Raw genomic sequence first — 17,492 nt, 5'->3', positions numbered from 1 at the left:
TCCTGTAAAATGAAGGTGCTGACATTTACATATCTCTGTGAAGCACTGCTGGCTTTATGGGCATTATCTGGGCTAATTGAGCCTTTGTCTTGGATTTATTGGATGTCAGACTTTGGCCGTGTACTCAGAGATAGCATCTAATTATTCAGTAAAGAGAATATAGGTTCCTTTGTATGTTTCCATTGTTTATTTTAACATAATTTAAGAGAAGAAGAAAATGTGATTTGTATAAATGAATGGGAAGCACAGCAAAGGAAAACATGACAGTGTCCTGCGTTTTGGAGTGCTCAGAGCCAAGTAATTTTATCACCAAAAATTGAAAAGGAGAATGAGCCAAGTCTTTATGCTGTCTCAGGAGGGTGAAGGGTGCCTCCCATTATTTGTATTTCCTGGAGGTTTTTCTCTGCCTGGCTGGATGGTTGATCCTCATCGGTCAGGGGAGGATGGGAGAGGCATCCACATCCTGTGCTCCTCCTCCCCGGGGGCTGCTCGCAGTTCACTCTGCTCTGTGCAGGCATTTCTGCAGCACATGGACACTGCTCCCTGCCCTGGCTGGAGTCAGCCTGTGGCACAGGGCAGGGGTGTTGTACCTGCTCAGGTGGCTCTGCTGTGCCCTGGAATCTCTGCAAGAACTTCAGCAGTGTTAGCAGAGAGCAGGACTCTACTAAATGATATCACACCAAGTAATTGTTAATAAACAGGCTGGGAGAGCTGGGGAGGAGAAGGATCCAGGGAGAGCTCAGAGCCCTTTCCAGGGGCTAAAGGGGCTCCAGGAGAGCTGCAGAGGGACTGGGGACAAGGCCTGGAGGGACAGGACACAGGGGATGAATGGCTCCCACTGCCAGAGGTTAGATGTTATGGGGATTATTTTGCTCAGAGGGTGCTGAGGCCCTGGCACAGGCTGCCCTGGGGCTGCCCCTGGGTCCCTGGCAGTGTCCCAGGCCATGGGACAGCCCAGGCACCCGTGGCTCATCCCTCCCTGCAGGGCAGAAAGTGTCCCCTGGGAGCTGAGAGGTGCCAAGGATTTCCACTCAGGAGAGCACTCTGTGCTTGGCAGGGCTGGGGGCCACCAGGGCTCAGGGCCACCAGGGCTCAGGGCCACCAGGGTCTGCCTGTATGAGCCCCAAAGGTCTGGAGGGCTCTGTCTCTACTGGCCTGATGTAACATTTCTGCCAAAAGTGGGAAATCTGTGATTTTTCTGCAGTCTCTGGTCAAATTGTTGTGGGTTGTTTTTTTTTTCGGTTTGTTTGGTTGTTTTTTGGGTTTTTTTTAGGGTTTTTTTTTATTTCTCTGTTGCTGTCTCAGTTTCTGCTTTCAGTTTTGTCACAATTTACCAGAGGGAGACTCTTCAAGATGAGTCTCAGTCCTTGCATTGTCTGTTTCAAAGTCTTTGTGTTCTCCAAATACTCTTGGTGAAATTACACAACTCTTAGTCATCAAGATCTTGTCTTCTTACCCCTCCTTGGAGGCATAACTCGTGTCTTTCTAGGGTTGGTGAGAAATTGCTTTAGTATTCCCAGATAACTAATTAATCTCTGATTAATATTAATATTTCTATACCCAAATGGCTTCCTGCATTAGCAACCAGTTATCTCAGCAAATAACCTGGCAGTATTTGTACATAAAGCATCTCACTGGTTTTGGCTGTTATTTGTTACGTGTAGGATCCTTCTTTAGCTGGGTATATTTGTAATTATTTCACAGAACCCCAGACTGCTTTGGGCTGGAAGGACCTTGGAGCTCATCCTGTTCTACCCCCTGCCAGGGTCAGGGACAGCTTCCACCATCCCAGGCTGCTCCAAGCCCTGTCCAGCCTGGCCTTGGACACTTCCAGGGATGAGGAATCCATTTCCTTTCATTGGAGGCTTTTTCTAACTCAAGCACTGCAGATCTCACAGAATCCACTGAATGTTTTCAGGTTTTCTGAGGCTTCAGACACAGAGAATGCTTACAGCCATTTTTGGGGCACGTTTGCAGTTTGGAAATGAAGGACTTCCACCAGCTGCTCTCTGTGGTAATGACATCCCACAGAACACCAGGAATAAGAGCAGGAGACAGGGAGCTGCATTCCAGAGGCAGTGGGGAGGTAATGACTGCACTTGTGGCTGGGGAGGTGCCATCCCTGGTGAGCCTTGGGAGCTGCCTGTGGTTGATGGAAAGCAGAGATTGCCTAGGAATCTCCTTGCTTCATTTGAATATGTCCATGCATTATAAATGCGGCCAAAAAATGAAATGCAGGAGTTCTCTGGGCTCACCAGGCATCAGGAGTATGGGTTTTCTGAAATGCAGGGATGGCAGCAGGCAAATGTGTGAGTCTTTGAATTTGGATCTATTTGGGTTATTTTTGGAGCGCTTAGTTGAAAGAAAATGTCATTTTTGCAAGTAAAACATGTTTTTTCATTACTTGAGTGTTGTCGGTGGTTAATATTACACTGCTCATGTTTCAAAACCTCTTAGAGTGACTTGCCTGTAGTTCACACTTAAAAATAAATCTGCCTCTGTTTAGCAAGCTTATTTCTTTCAACTATTACCTTCTTTAACCTGCCTGCAAATTGTAATTTTTTTTTAGCCTATTACATTCTCAGATTTATTCTGAGTCCTTCAGTACATCAGATTTGCCTCCTGTTCCCTGAGGTACCAGTATCCCTTTAAGGGTGACAGGATTTTGCCCCAGCAAGCACAGGCCATCTGCATTCCTGACTGCTCAGCAAGGGAAGTGCCTGTTTGCCCTGGAGACCCAGAGATAGCTGAGAGGAGGCTGGGCTCAGCTTTGAAATGTTAATCTGCTGCTTCTGTCCTTCCAAGATTTTGCCCAGGGAAGGCAGTGGGTGGGAAGTTGGTATTAATTTAGAATTTGGAGCTTTGGCACAATCTGTTGCAGTTTTAGCACATTATAAATCACTTAATATTTAAGGAGGTATCGAAGTTAAGATGGAACTTTGTCCTGGTTTCAACATTGGCAAGAAATACCAGCCTGATTTTGAAGAAGTGCTTTAGCTGCCAAGTAAAAATAGCAGTCAGGATCCTCCCTGTGATGAGGAGCTCTCTGCAAGGTTAATTTTTCAAGGTCCCTTATGGGATCCTCGCAGGGAGTTTTGCTCCCACACAGGAAGGAGGCAGAAGGAACAACCTTGCACACTTTGCCATTGTCATTTTTACAGAGTCCTCAATTGTACTGATCCTCACAGGGGCTGGGCTCTGCCCTTGGGAATGATGCATCTTGTTTGAGCTAAAAGGGAAGTTGGGCTTGGATTGGGCCACAGCAGTTGGGTTGTGCCAGATGCATCCTGCCAAGCTGTCATGCCATAACCTCTCACTGCTCCTGGGGCTCCCTGGGGCATTGGACCTCCTGGGAGGGAGAAGGAAATGGGAGGGAATGTTGTTTTCTATGGCTGTGCTGTCACACACAAGCTGGAAAGGTCTGCAGGGTCCTAGCAGGGATGTGAGTGTGTCACTAGCAGTGTGTCCCCTGAGCCAGTGTGGGATGGGCACTTCCCTGTGCCCAGCTGGCTGTTGGGGAAGGGATGGGCTGAAGTCCTCCAGGCAGGCTTGGGAATGCCTGTGGACATCAGGGCACTGTGCTTCAGTCAGTCCCTGTGAGATGGAGACAATAATTGTCCCTTTCTCTGCCCTAGTTGTTACTGAGCTGCTGTGCCGTGCCCAGGAGAGCAGATCTTGAGTCTTCAGGTACCTGAGCAGGTGCAGGTCTTGTACAAGCCTGACCTCTGCATTGTATTTTTTGTTTCCCTGCGTGAGCTTTCCCTGGTGTAGCTTTCCCTGCACTTTATCCCTTTGTTCCCTTTGTTATCCCTTTGTAAAGTGAGTGAAGGTTTGTGTTACCCTCCGTGGAGGGATGCCACATCCCCTCACTGAGGCTCCTGCAGATTTGTGCAGGGGCTTTTGGAAGTGATGATGATGATGATGATGCAGGTAGGTGCTGAAAAGGAGGAAATAAATAGGAGAGAGACATGTGCACTAAAACTCCACAAAAATACAATGTTTGCTGTCTGGAGAAGGGCAAAGTCGATAGGGAAGGCAGTTTGATTTTCCAGCTTTTAAGGGGATGTAACAGTGAAGAATAACACAGCCTTAAAGGAGAAAGCTTGAGTGTCCCCAGTGCAGGAGAGCTGTAAACCTTTGAAATGGGGCTTTGTCCTGCAGGTGATGAGAGCCAGAGCTGCAGCAGCACAGGGGCACCTCTGGAGACTGCCTGTTCAGTGGGCTAGAGCAGCCAAATCAAGGCTGCAGTCTGAATTAGCTGATTGGACATGTCTGTGGTCAGGTTAAGGACATGCAGAATTGGTGTTTTTAATGTATATATGTTTCCAAGTGAAGGGTTTGTTTGTAAGTCTGAGAGAGGGAGTCCCTTTTGATTTCTTCTGTGCTTTCAGTTTATCAGTGCTGTGATAAACACAGTGTTTGTGCTGCCAGGGAGCAGGTTATGCCTCTCTTACTCATCCTCAGCTGCCCTTTCTCCCCACATTGTCCTCCTGTGGGTTTTAATGGCACAGAACAGTGCTTGCCATGAGTGAGGTGGCACTGCCTGATCCTGGGATAAAGATTGAGTGAAAACTGAGTTGGGGAATTGTCCAGAATTTCATCTGTAATTACAGCCTGCACAAAATCAAAGAGTGTTTTTTTAAAGAGCAGCAATTCTGGGAGCAGCTTTCCTTTGCATAATTTTAAGTGTGTATTTGCTGTTAATTTACATTATTCTGTGGCCCTAGTGGGGAAGATGCTCAGGGCTCTTGCAGACTTTGGTTTCTGGAGGGTCTTAATAAACTCCACAGAAATGGACCCCCTGGCAAGGATTTCCTGCAGTAACACTCCAGTATTCCCCATCAGGGTTGTCAGGGGAGACCACACTGGGGCCTTTCAGTGCTGAAAGCGGCTTAGAAAAAATGAGAGTGACTTTTTACACAGGCAGACAGGGATAGGGAGAATGGCTTCGAACCAAAAGAGGAGAAATTCAGATTAGATATTAATAAATTCTCCCTGTGAGGGTGGGCAGGCCCTGTGGGCTGTGGCTGCCCCTGGATCCCTGGCAGTGCCCAAGGCCAGGCTGGACACTGGGGCTGGAGCACCTGGGACAGTGGGAAGGTGTCAGGCTTGAAACAGGATGAGCTTTAAGGTCTTTCCCTGCAAAAGCACTCTGGGATTCTCTGATTAGCTAGATGATAGGTGGTCTGCATGTTTGCAAATACTTGACTGGAATTGTCCTTCTGCCTTGGGAAATCCAGTGAGGAAGAGCTGGCTGTGTTCTGTGAAGGAGACACCTACTGTTGCTTCCCTGGAGCTGCCAGGAGGAGTGGAGAAGGCTTTTCCTGGAGCAGCATGAAGTTTGCCCTGAAGGTGGCTGTGTGTGCAGCCTGCCAGCAAGCAGGGCTGTGGGGGAGCACAGCTTCATCCTCCTCAGCTCTTCCCCTTTCCTGCTGCACAGATTTCAGACCTTTTCATGTGCAGCTGGCAGCACTGGCACTCCTTTGGTGGTTGAGATCAGCTGTAGCAGTGCCAGCCCCTGCAGGCCAGGGCCATCAGCTCTTGTGTCTTCTGGTGCCACACGAGGTCACAGCAGGTTCTGCTCCTCCAGCAGCACTGAGGTTGCTTGGGATAATGGGGTTGGGTAACCTGGGCTTTACCTGAGCTTGTCCAGCTCCTCCAGTGTGCACGTTTCACCCCATGGGTGAAATTGTGTGGCAATTTCAGGTGATTGATGCTTTGCCCAGGTAACACAGCAACAGCCCTTGGTATTTTGTTTGTCCTTGTCTGTGGGGGTCCCAGTTGTTGGTTTCTCTGGGTCTGGATTGAAGGCTCTCCAGACAGTAGTTCATGTTGTGACTCAAGTATTTATTATTTCTTATCAGTTAAACAGTCTCACTGCTGTGAGTTCTGCAGCTTTTCATTTCGTTAGAAGGCACAAAATGGCCAACAATCTCTTGTTACAAGGTCTTTTAAGACTAAACTATCCAATTAAGAACTGACACCTGGATTATTTCCCCTTTTAACCCAATAACTGATCCCACAGAGCTGCAATGTGGATTGTTCTGCCCAATTACAAAATGCCACCCAAACCCGTGACAAAGGAGGAAAACAAAGAATGAAGAAGAAACCCAGGACAACACCCTGTGCCCTCCATCCTGCTTCCATCCACAACATACTAAAAATCCCAAACCCTGAATTTCTCACCAAGTGATCCACCTACACTGCTCTCTATAATCTATTTCACACTTTTTTGGGTTCTGGTCTATCTTGAAGTCCAGGAAACTTTCTCCATGAATGGGGGTCAAAGTCAGAGCTCCCTTGGGGGTCAGGGCACCCCAGAGCAGACACAGAAATATTCCTGGTGCCCTGGACTTCCACACTTGTCCCCATCCAAGCCTTTGGAGCGATGCTGGAGCATGGAGCAGGACAGGGGAATGATTAAACCATTGACAGCAAGAGCCTTGAGAGGAGTCTGTTCACACATGGGGACATCTTTTAGGTTCATTTTCCTTTTGGTGCATTTATTCATCCTTCTTTCCTCCTCCTCCTCCTCTTTCATCACTTCTTCCCCCACAAATATCTGAAGCCTAAAATAATGTTCTTGCCTTTTATCTGCCAATAGTCTGACACCAAGTAGTTCCTCTCCATGGCCATGAATTTATGTTTGGCCTCTTCACTCAGGTGCTAGACAGTATTTCTGGCTGCACAGATGGTGAGTCTAACACAGGCCTCTGGCTTTGACTCTTATGTTTGTTTACATCTTCATGCTACAATAGTAACCCAAAGAGACAAACTGGAAAATTGGGAAGTGCAGCCTTGGGCCTAATCCTGGAATGTGTGAAGGGCTTGGAAGCCCCCAGGGTGCAGGGAGAACACTGCCTGCCTTTCTGGGTTGGCTGATTTGGAGCTGGCATGGCCCCTTCCTTCATCTCCTGTCCCACACATCCCAGTGCTCCTGTTGGACAAGGGCAATTGGAGATGTGAAATGCCAGGGATGGGGGGAGCTGCTGTGTTTTGGGCTGTGACAGCCTCACGCCCTGGGTCCTGCATGTCCCCGCGAGCTCTGCATGTTTATACATTAACTTGTATGAGGCTTCTCCTCATTTTTCTGTAATTCTGTTTGTCAGGATGAGTGGAGTGGAAAGGCTGGAAGGGATGAGGGGTAGGTTCCTGTGTGTTCAATAATCACAGGTAAATGAGTTTGTGCAGATTAAAACCCAACACTGCACAAGCAGCTCACTTCTGTAAGATCCCTCAGCTTTGGAGCTGCCGGGTCAGAAAGAGGAATAAAAGTAACTCTTAAAATGTTAGGGCTCAAAAACAGGGTCAGCTAAGCAGCTTTTTGTCATGCCATGGGCTTCCTTACCCTCTGGGAGGAGCAGCAGGGATGGAGCTGTGCCCTGGCCATGGCAGGGTGTGAGGGGATGTTCTCCCAGCCCCTCTGGACACCCCCTGCTTCTGCAGCTTCTGCCCAGGATCTCGTTACTCATTTTGGCACTTTTATCTTCATTTGCAAGGAGTTCTCCAGTGCTTTGGTTCTGAGGTTTGTCAGGGGAAGGGGTGATGTGGCACAGAGCAGTGCTGGGAGCTGGCAACCCTTGGGAACAAACAGGCACTGGAGCAATTCCTTGAGGAAAAGCTGTCACCACCCTCTGAAGGTCATAAGCTGGATCGTCACGTGGGGCACCATTAGTGTTGATTTTTTGGGGTTTTTTTTTGGTTTTTGGTTTTTGGGGGGTTGGTTTGGTTTTTTTTTTTTTTTGGTTTTTTTTTTGGTTGAGGTTGGGATTAAATTGTGAGATGATAAATTTTGCTTGGATTCAGATGTTTATTAGTTTTTATTTATATTATAGTCTCACAAAGTGTGGGTTCTATAGTACTTTTCTTTAACAAGGCAAAAATGGAGCTTTTTTTCCTATAACGTTTTTTAAGGATAAACTGTTTAATTAAGAAATTATACTTAAATTATTTTTATTTTTAATCTAATAATAAACCACTCGTGACTGGCAAGGCAGTTTTTAAATTTAATTACACAATACTACTTAAACTGATGAAGAAGGTGAAGAAGGACTAGCATTTGCTCAAAAACTTTTATCTTGTTTTATATGTATAATTATATTCTATAATTTTAAACTCTTAAGTTTTCTACTATGTGATATGACACACTTTTATGTAAACTATACACTTATAATTTTAGTTCTGGTGTTTAATTTTAGAAGGTTTTTTTATAGTGTTAGGTTAACTGTAGTGTTCTCTTGGGGGTTAGTGTTTGTTAGTACAGAAAGTTTAAAATTTTTAGTAAGCAGGGTTCCCACATCACCCCTCAGTGACATTTGTCAGGGGTCTGGTGCCAAGGGGAGCTGCTGTGCCTGTTTGTGAAGAGCAGGGCGAGGTGGTGACATCTCAGCTGTGTGTGGCAGGAGCAGTCACAGGTTCTGCTCATGCAAGTGTTGCAGTGATGAAAACAGTGAAAATGTCTGGTTTGTCTTTTCAAAACTTCTCCAAAATCTCCAAAATCACGGACTTGGAGTCCATTTCAAGAGCTCAGGATGAGCAGGGGGGAAAGGTTATGGGATTAAAGAATGATCATCATCTTCCTGTGAAAGGTGTCCCTGCCCACGGCAGAGCTGGTCTTTGGGGTCCCTTCCCACCCTTCTCTGATTCTTCTCATATTTCTTTACACAGAAATTAATTTATTTCACCTAAATTGCAGAATCAAACACCACATTTCCAGCCATCACATATTTTTTTGGTGAACCAGATTCTTACCTGGCAAGAAGTCACCTGGTCCACCTCCCTGACTTCTTGGATCACGCTGGTTTCCAAGGTTTTGCTTTGTAAGAAAATTGCAGTGTTCATTGAGGTTGGTTGTGTGAACCAGATTCTTACCTGGCAAGAAGTCACCTGGTCCGCCTCCCTGACTTCTTGGAGTCACGCTGGTTTCCAAGGTTTTGCCTTGTAAGAAAATTTCAGTATTCATTGAGGTTGGTTGGGGTAGGGAGGTTCTTTCAGTACCCTCTGTGTTAGCTGAGTCTTTTCCCTTGAATAAAAAGCTGATTAATTTCAGAACTTGTTGGCAACAGTTTGAAAACTGGAATTTGGGATTTGAATAGCAGTATTTCTGAGAAGCACATTTAAAACTGAAGTACCAAGTGTTCTTTGTAAAGTCATCTCCAACACAAGCTACAAGATAGTTCCTTGTCCCACAGAAATCATCTGGATGGCAGGAAAGGGGAAGTTAGTGGAGAAAACTGCTGAATTTGGATGTGCTTTTGTGACTCTTGTTAAAACACTCAGCCTCACTGGCATGTGCCAGGGAATTCTAGGAAATCTCTCAGTTGCTGTAGAGACAGCTTCCTCAAAACTTGTTTTTAGTGTTTCATTTTCTTAATGTCTATGTTTATGTATAGCCTCATAGCATAATGATCTCATATCAGAATATTTATATGTATTTATGTAATGGGATATGTAAAAATACAAGTTATGCAATGTGAGTATGTATCCAGTTTATGCAAAGTTTCTTCTGATGTATCTAAAAAAAGCTCAGGGTGGTGAGATCAGCACTGCCAGTGAAATCTACTGTTTTCCTGCACGTTTTCAGTCGTTCTGTGTGCTTCAGGTAAAGGCTCTGTGCCCAATAAAGATGATTTTTAAGCATCCATTTTATTGAGGGCAGTGTCCCTTCCTGGCATGGGCAGAGTCATCGTGGCACTAAAGGCTCTAATACCAGGGAGGAGAGGTGGTTAAACTTGTACCTGTGGTAGGTGAACATTGTGTTTTGTGTTCCTCAGAGAGGTGGTTTAATTCAAAATAATGTCAGTCCTCAGAGCTGTGTGGCTGCCTGAGTTCCTGGTAAATCAGGCCTTGCTCTGGGTTCTGCCTGGGGCAGGAAGGGTTCCTGCATCTTGGATCAGGATCAAGGTTCCCTTTGTGATCGCAGCCTGGTAAAAACAAATCCAGGCTCAGATAGGTGGGAAATGAAGTCCTGAGTTTGCTTTTGTTGTATTTCTTGAAAATAGATGTCACCTTTTCTGGCTGTAGTTGTGCTTTTTAGGTGGTGATGGTACAGACCAGAGAAATATGCAGAGGGAAATCAGATAAAAGATAAGACAGGAGAAGCAGCTCTGTGATGTGCGTTAACACCACTGAGGTTAACACCACCGGGGTTAATCACCTGATGTTGCATCAAATCCTGCACAGGGCAGAAGAACTGGTTTAAAAAAGAGCAGAAAAGGCGCCTGTGATTTTCCTGCTATCCTTCACCTCGGTGTAAGCCCCGCGGTGCTTTGTGTGTTCCCAGGTGCCTCTCACAGAAGCTGTGGACCCCGTGGACCTGGAGGAGTATCTCAGTGCCCACCCTCTGGCCGTGGAGTCGGGGCCCCTGCGGGACCTGCTGGAGTTCCCCCGCGATGACATCGAGGTGGTTTACACCCCCCGCGAGTGCCGCACGCTCGTGTCGGCCGTGCCCGAGGAGAGGTGGGACACGAGGTGACCTGGTGCTGCTCCAGGGAGTGAAATGTGTGTGTCAGAAATCCTCGTCATCCCTGTGATCTTTGGTGTTCATTCCTTTAACAGCGAGATGGACCCTCACGTGCGGGACTGTGTCAGGAGTTACACGGAGGACTGGGCCATCGTGAACAGAAAGTGAGTGAGAGACCCTCTGGTGCTTGTCACCTTAAGTTCATGTTTAAATTTTGGCCAAGTGCTATAAGGAGGCTCAAAAATACTGTCCTGGCTGCTGATTTCGTGTGCTCTGGGTTTTTGTTGCCTGCTCCAGCTGAGCTGATGCTTTGTGTTTGGAAAATTGGATCTGGGACCCAAAAGCCCTTGGGGCGGTTTGGAAAATCTGGTCCATTTCAGTCCATGGTTCCTCCTTTACCATGGTAGAGCAATTAGGGAATGTGGACAAGTAAAATTACTTTCAGCATTTGTTTCTTCCTTTGTTCCATCTGGTTTTAGTTCTTTTTAGAGACAAGTTGTATTAATTTTGCAGTGATTTATGAGGAGTCACCACCGTCTGATAGACAAGGTGCCCTCTGCAACTTCCTTTGATTCCTAGAGAGACTTGGGGAAAGTACATCATTCAGACAAGTAATTGTTAATATTTGAACCATCACAACATTTACCTAATGAGTTAACAGTTCAGAGGATGGGCATGCATTGATTATTCCATGCAAATTAGCAGGAAGGGTTCTGAGAGGCTTCAGTTGGAGCAGGGACTCTCTTGGATGATTGGAAGTCTGATGGCTTCAGGAGCTGTCAGGGAGTGAGTGATCCATGTGATGTGCATCACCTACAAATGACTTGGCTGCAGCTCCAGCTCTGCCCTTGTGGCAGTTGCTACAATTCACTGGTTTAATGTTGTCCTGAGAGCCACTTCAGGGGATGCTCAGGCTGTGCTTGGCACTGCTAACGTGACCTAATAAAAAAGTGTTTTGTAATCCCATACAAAAAAAAAACAAACCACAAAACAAAAAACCACCCAGAAAGGAACCCAAGAGGGAGGGAGATGTTTTATTAACTCCCAGCCTTGGCAGCAAAGTCTTGGATACACCTGGGCAGTGTGACCCAGCCAGCCACCCACTCCTGGCTTCTCAGTGACTTTCATGGGAACCTGGAATTCCTGGCCGTGATTCCTGCTCTGATGGATGAGCTTTATGTGGTGGGATTTTGTCTTCTGAGAGTCATAGCTTGGATAAAATCATGGCAGTGCACTGGGTGGAAATGGAAGAGTTACTGCTGGAGCAGGGGAAGAACCCAAAAGCTCAGCTGGGAAGGACTGAATTGTTTTTCAAGTAAGGGTGCCAACGATTTCCTCTTAATCCATCCCACTGGATGGTTCCAAGTCCTCTGGCTAGCTCCAGGGGCACAAACCCCAGCTCTTGAAGAACTGCTGAATTGACTTGTGACATTCCATTCTTTTCTTCCCCACCCCAGGGGAAATAATCTTTATGTCCATCTCTGCCTCCAGTTTTTTGCAACCAAAATGTTTTTGAGGCAGGGAGATCCACCTGCTCAGTAATTCCTTTAATGATATTGGAAAAGGTGAATAAGTTCACTGGCCTGAAAAAAAACCTCTGGCATATTCTGATTTCAAGCTTATGGCATAATTTCTGTGTGCTAGACCGAGGAAGTCAGGTGTGAAGTAGAGATAATTTGGACTTGTTGGTGGAGCTGTGATGGAAATGCAGACATCCAGGTGAGGATTGTACAGATCCTATTGTTCAGCTCTTAGGAATTACAGCCTAGCAAGGAAAATGCATTCCTCTTTTTTTTCTCTTCCCCTCCATTATTAGCTGCTAGCATTTCCATGGTTTTCCCATGTCTGGAGCATCCCTCTGTGGTAACTTTAGTGCCAGGGCATGGTAAGAACAATTAATTCTAGCTGTGATCCCAGGAACTGACTTGGAGTGAGTATTGCAGGGAGGCCATGGCTCTACCCATGTGTTTGTGTATAAATACAGACGTGGTGCCATTTGGCACCCAAAAATTTGTTAGTCAAAGAGATCTGCTCCTGTCAGCACAGCAGGCAGACTGTTGTTCACTTGTAGGAGCTCTCACACTCTGGAAGGCTCTGAGGGACCCACTTTCCTTGCATAGATGCTATGTAAAGACACTTGTTTTAGTCTGGGTTGGAAAATTGTTATCCAGAGGTGCTCAGGATTTTCCTGAGTTGCTGTTTTGGTTTTCCAGTTAATCATTTTATCTGCTCCAAGTCAGTTCCTGCTCCAGCAGAACCACTGGCCTTCAGCCCTCGTGTTCCCGGCCTGTTTTTAGCTTGGCATCACAATGGCACATTTTACAGTGACTTTAATTGGCCCTTGATAATCCTCCTTTTGACATCACCCAGAGTGGCTTTATAGATGAACAGAGTCACATTGTAGTGCTGGAATAGTGGCTGTTGGATGATGCCCCAGCTCCAGTGGAGCTGACTGGAAATTGTGTGTGCAGAGAGCAGCTCCTGCCTCGGGAGCACCCACGCTGACAATGCTGGGTTTGTTCCCAGTGCTGCTTCTGGGGTCGGGGTCAAAAGGGCTGCTGAGAACGTGTTTGAAATCCCCTGTTTGCAGATACCACAAGCTGGGGACCGGGTTCAACCCCAACACCTTGGACAAACAGAAGGAGAGGCAAAAAGGGCTCCCCAAACAGGTCTTCGAGTCCGACGAATCTCCTGATGGCAACAGCTACCAGGATGAACAAGTAATGTGCCTTTAAAACCTCACTACATAAAACCTAATTTATGGCCCTGCTTTAAAAGCGCAGTCCTTTTCCCATTAGAAGTTGCTTTTAATTTGTTGGCTCCCAGGACGACCTCAAGCGCCGCTCAATGTCGATCGACGACACGCCGCGGGGCAGCTGGGCCTGCAGCATCTTCGACCTGAAGAACTCCCTGCCCGATGCCCTGCTCCCCAACCTGCTGGACAGGACCCCAAACGAGGAGATCGACCACCACAACGAGGACCAGAGGAAGTCCAGCAGGCACAAGGAGCTTTTTGCACTACACCCAGCACCAGATGAGGTATTTTTGCATGCGTGTGGGTGAGGCTAAAAAAGTGAAGGGTATGAAGTGAAAGCTGCCAGTCTATGAGAAATTCTGTCCAAGGCGCCACATATTAGGTTCTGTTTTGTTGGGCTAGGGTTTTATGAGCCCTCAAAAGGGAACTTAATACACCCAAGGATATCTTTGGAGGCGAAGAATGAGCAGGATGGCTTCTGCTGCAGTGTTTGAAACAAAAAGGTTTAATAAAAGGCAAAATAACAAACAGAAAATCCAAGCCAGGTACAGAGGTTTGTTCCTTCTAGAAAACACATTCACAAAAGCCTCGTGGTTCTTTTGTTCTCTCCTTTTCTACCTTATGGCCCAGGCAGGACTTTTTGGCTTCTATCCAATTAGGTGACTCCAAAGTTTTAGTGAAGTCTCTGGGGCCCTGTAAGGTGGCTTTTCGCCTGATCATTAGGAGAAACTTCTGAGCTTCTTTCCTTTTTTGGGGGACAAAAGCTAGTTTGCCACTCTGTCATTAGGAGGCATTCTCCTACACTCCTACAAGTCTGCCTTAATCTTAAAGGGTGTAAGATCACCTGTGTTTAACTTGCATGAGAGCTGCTGCTATTTTGTGTTTTTCAGCATGTTGTCTTGCCCATAGATATTCCTTTCTGAAGATTGGGTTTCCCTTCTGGTTATGCAATCTCCAGTAATGTAGAAACATTAAAGGGATTTAATTTAGCATATTTATGGCTGCTGGTGAATGCATCGTGCTGGGAAGCCTCAGATTAAATTGGTGCTGTGTCTTAGAAGAAAAAAAGTGATGGATGTGTTTGCCTCCTGGTTCTGCTGGTGGTTTGTACAGGAATTGTCTCTAATTCCAGGAGGAGCCCATAGAGAGACTCAGTGTCCCTGAAGTACCCAAAGAACACTTTGGCCAAAGACTCCTGGTGAAGTGTCTGTCCCTGAAGTAAGTACCACTCCAACAGACAGAAATTCAGAATTCAAATCTGCTGCTGTATCCACGTGCCTCTGTGTCATGGTTTTCCCAAAAAACTCACTTCCTTATCAAACCAGGACACTCTGGGATAACTCCACTGCCTTTTTCATTGCCCTGGAAGGGTCACTGCATTGTTTAGTCATAGGCTTCCAGGTTCATTTTGTAAAGCTTGAATTGCACAGTTGTACCTTCAAGACTTCCTGCAGATGATGAGACAGGAAATATCCTCCTCCCTTGGCTTTTCTCCCTGTGGCTTTCCAGCTCTACCTGTTCCATGTCCCTGGCACGTGACATGAGGCTTCACCACGCTCCCCCAGGGCTCTCAAGCTGGCCACTCACTGGTGTTCCCCTCCCTAAGGAGGAAATTTGAGATTAAATTTAAAGATTAAAAATGCTCGAGCCTTAAAAACATAAAGACAGCCAAAGATTTGCCAAAGTTTAGGCTCAACAACCTTGACTGTGTCCCTTTAAGAGTGAAGACTTTATATACTTAGTAAGCATTAACTGGAGGAATAGAAACCTGTTAAACAAGTTTAATGAAGTGGAGCTCCTGAATATAGGGTTACCTGCAGCTGGTTCATTGCCTATAACTCTTCTCTAATAACACAAGGTAAAATTTTACTGTTATTCCCTTGGAGAAATAAAGTACAAAACTGATTTTCCACACTGCTGTATTCATCTTCTGTGTCCTCAGTTAGGTCAACCCTTCTTATTAGAGAGCTCCAGTTGCTGCTCATAACTGAGATATATGTGTGGGACATTTCTCCTGCTCGTAGAGTACTCCAGGACCTAATATAGCCATAGAGATGAACTGATTTTGCAGCCTTTTATGAACTGGAACAACATAATATGCAGTAGCACTGCAGCTTTCCCTCCAAAGGAGGGTGTCTTTAGCATAAATAAGTTAGATGCTGGAAATTAATGTTTTCTGCTCTTTAAGCATCTCTTGCTGACTGCAGATTTATAGGAGATCTGCCCAGCTCCATGTTTGCTTTGTGTACCTGGGAATCTCTGAGCTCTGCTCGGGGATGTGATCCAAGATTGTGCCATCTCAGTGGCACAAACAAGGACATCTTCCCCAGGGAGCAGGCTCAGATGTCCTAAGCAGGGTTATTTCCAGGTTAATCTCAGCTTTGTTGCAAAACTGGAGAGAAAACACCTGTTTGGTGGTGTTGGAAGGAGGAGTTCCAGGCTGAAGCTGAGAGCTCTCTGCAAGGGCTGGGTGTGGAGGGGACATGGATTTTGTGGGGAAGCTGTGCAGGGCAGAATGGCATTTCAGCCCCTGCTCACTGTGTGCAGGGACAGGTTTTGCATGTTTTTAAATTCCTGTAGGTGCCCAGGTGTTCTGACAATAAGTTCAGCTCTGTTTGGTGGGCCATGTTCTTGTTGGGAGTGTTGGAATTTGCATAAACACTGGATAACAGTCACTGTGAAGAGCTGGCACCTTTCTGAGGGGTTTTTTTTGTACTTTCTGACAACATTTAATTGTTGAAATTGCCAAAATAGGTGTCCCTGCTGTCCAGAGGCAGGAGCCCTCTGGCCAGGGATGCTGAGAGGAGCAGTTGCCATTTATCTGGGGAAACTCAGGGAATTGGCTTCTCCAGGGCATCAGGAGAGCTGAGTGCTCCAGTTACCCCAAATTACAACTCTGCCCCTTTGAGGAGGCTTCTGGGCTGCTTTGCTTGGCTTTCAGTGAGGTAAAATGGCTTTTGGAAGGTCCAGGGAGCACTGAGGTGGTCCTGGTGGGAGGGAGCAGGACAGGAGTGGGGTGGAAATTGGGAAAGGAGATCCCTGTGGAGCAGGAGCTGCCCTCCCCATCACCCAGGGAGGATTTGGGGACAGGGTTGGTTATTCCCTCTGACAAAATGCAAGTCAACTGATTCTGTGTTTCCTTCTTTCAAGATTTGAAATAGAAATTGAGCCCATTTTTGCAAGTTTGGCTTTGTATGATGTTAAAGAAAAGAAGAAGGTAGGTTTTTAATTACTTGAGTGTGTCATTTCCACTGAAATTCAAACGCAAAAAATGGAGGAATTAATTCTGGTGGCAAAGCTTTAAGAGGACAGTGACATAGAGGTTGGAAGAATGATGAAGGCATTTCATGAACCGTCTTGTGTGGTCTTCTTTGTAAAACAGTTGAGGTATAAAAATTTCCTAAAAATATTATCTCGTACATCATCTAATACTTTTCTAAAAATATTATCTAATATGTGAGTGCCTGAAATCAGAATATATATATATATAGATATATATACACACACACATATATATATATGCATATATATATATAGAAAATAAAAAATATCTATGTGTATATATATATATATATTTAAAAAAATATATATGTAGTCCAGTTTTGGCTTTCAAAAGTCTCTTCCCCAGAGGGAACTTAGGTAACTGAAACCTTTTATTTAGGTTAGGATTTTATGACTTTCTTAATCTCTTTTTGGTGATTCAGCATGGCATGGGTCCAACAACACTTCAATAATGCACAGAAAGTCATGCGTGCTGAAATTGCTACAATCAAAACAAAACTGAGGAGTCTCTTCAAGATCTAAGTTATAGGAAATGGAAAATACATTTATTCACCTATTTATGTTCTGTATTTAATATTTAAAGAGTCTCTTAGTTTTCCTTGTTCAAGATATTAGCAGTAGTGGAGAGAAAAATGTTAAAAATATGCATTTTGACATTTATCTCTTTAAGACTTGAATTTAATGCATTGAGATTTAAGTTATGTAGATGAGAGTATGTGGAATATTATGTGAACTTTGTTTAATATTTAAATCACATTTCATAAGCCAATTTTATCATCTCATTACTCCTTTTTTTGGCTCTAACATAGTAAGTTCTTTAGTGACCTCTGGTGTTGGTAGCCTGCTCACATCTTTTTTGGCTCTGAAGCTTTGCAGTCAAGGATTTGCTGGTTCAGGGCAGAAGGCTCAGTGTCTGTCTTTCAGGGGGTGTTAGTTTGACTTTTTCTGTTTTTTTAAAAATATTTTGGTGTTTTCAGTTCAGCTAACAATGGT

General features: G+C 45.4%; 1 protein-coding gene across 1 annotated transcript in view; it reads left to right on the top strand.

Annotated features, from left to right (window-relative positions):
* Window positions 1–17,492, top strand: part of DOCK7 (dedicator of cytokinesis 7) — a 91,783-nt gene that overhangs the window by 7,271 nt on the left and 67,020 nt on the right. Inside the window, exons 3-8 of the mRNA XM_039711825.1 lie at window positions 10,283–10,458; window positions 10,558–10,626; window positions 13,053–13,182; window positions 13,289–13,501; window positions 14,350–14,435; window positions 16,368–16,434. Of these exons, the coding sequence (XP_039567759.1) occupies window positions 10,283–10,458; window positions 10,558–10,626; window positions 13,053–13,182; window positions 13,289–13,501; window positions 14,350–14,435; window positions 16,368–16,434 (741 nt within the window). The remainder of the gene's footprint in view (window positions 1–10,282; window positions 10,459–10,557; window positions 10,627–13,052; window positions 13,183–13,288; window positions 13,502–14,349; window positions 14,436–16,367; window positions 16,435–17,492) is intronic.

Source organism: Passer montanus, unplaced genomic scaffold (genome assembly GCF_014805655.1).
Source record: "Passer montanus isolate IOZ18808 unplaced genomic scaffold, ASM1480565v1 scaffold25, whole genome shotgun sequence".
Classification (NCBI taxonomy): Eukaryota; Metazoa; Chordata; class Aves; order Passeriformes; family Passeridae; genus Passer; species Passer montanus.
The sequence above is the reverse complement of the archived record's forward strand: the minus strand, read 5'-3'. Positions and strand labels throughout refer to the sequence as shown.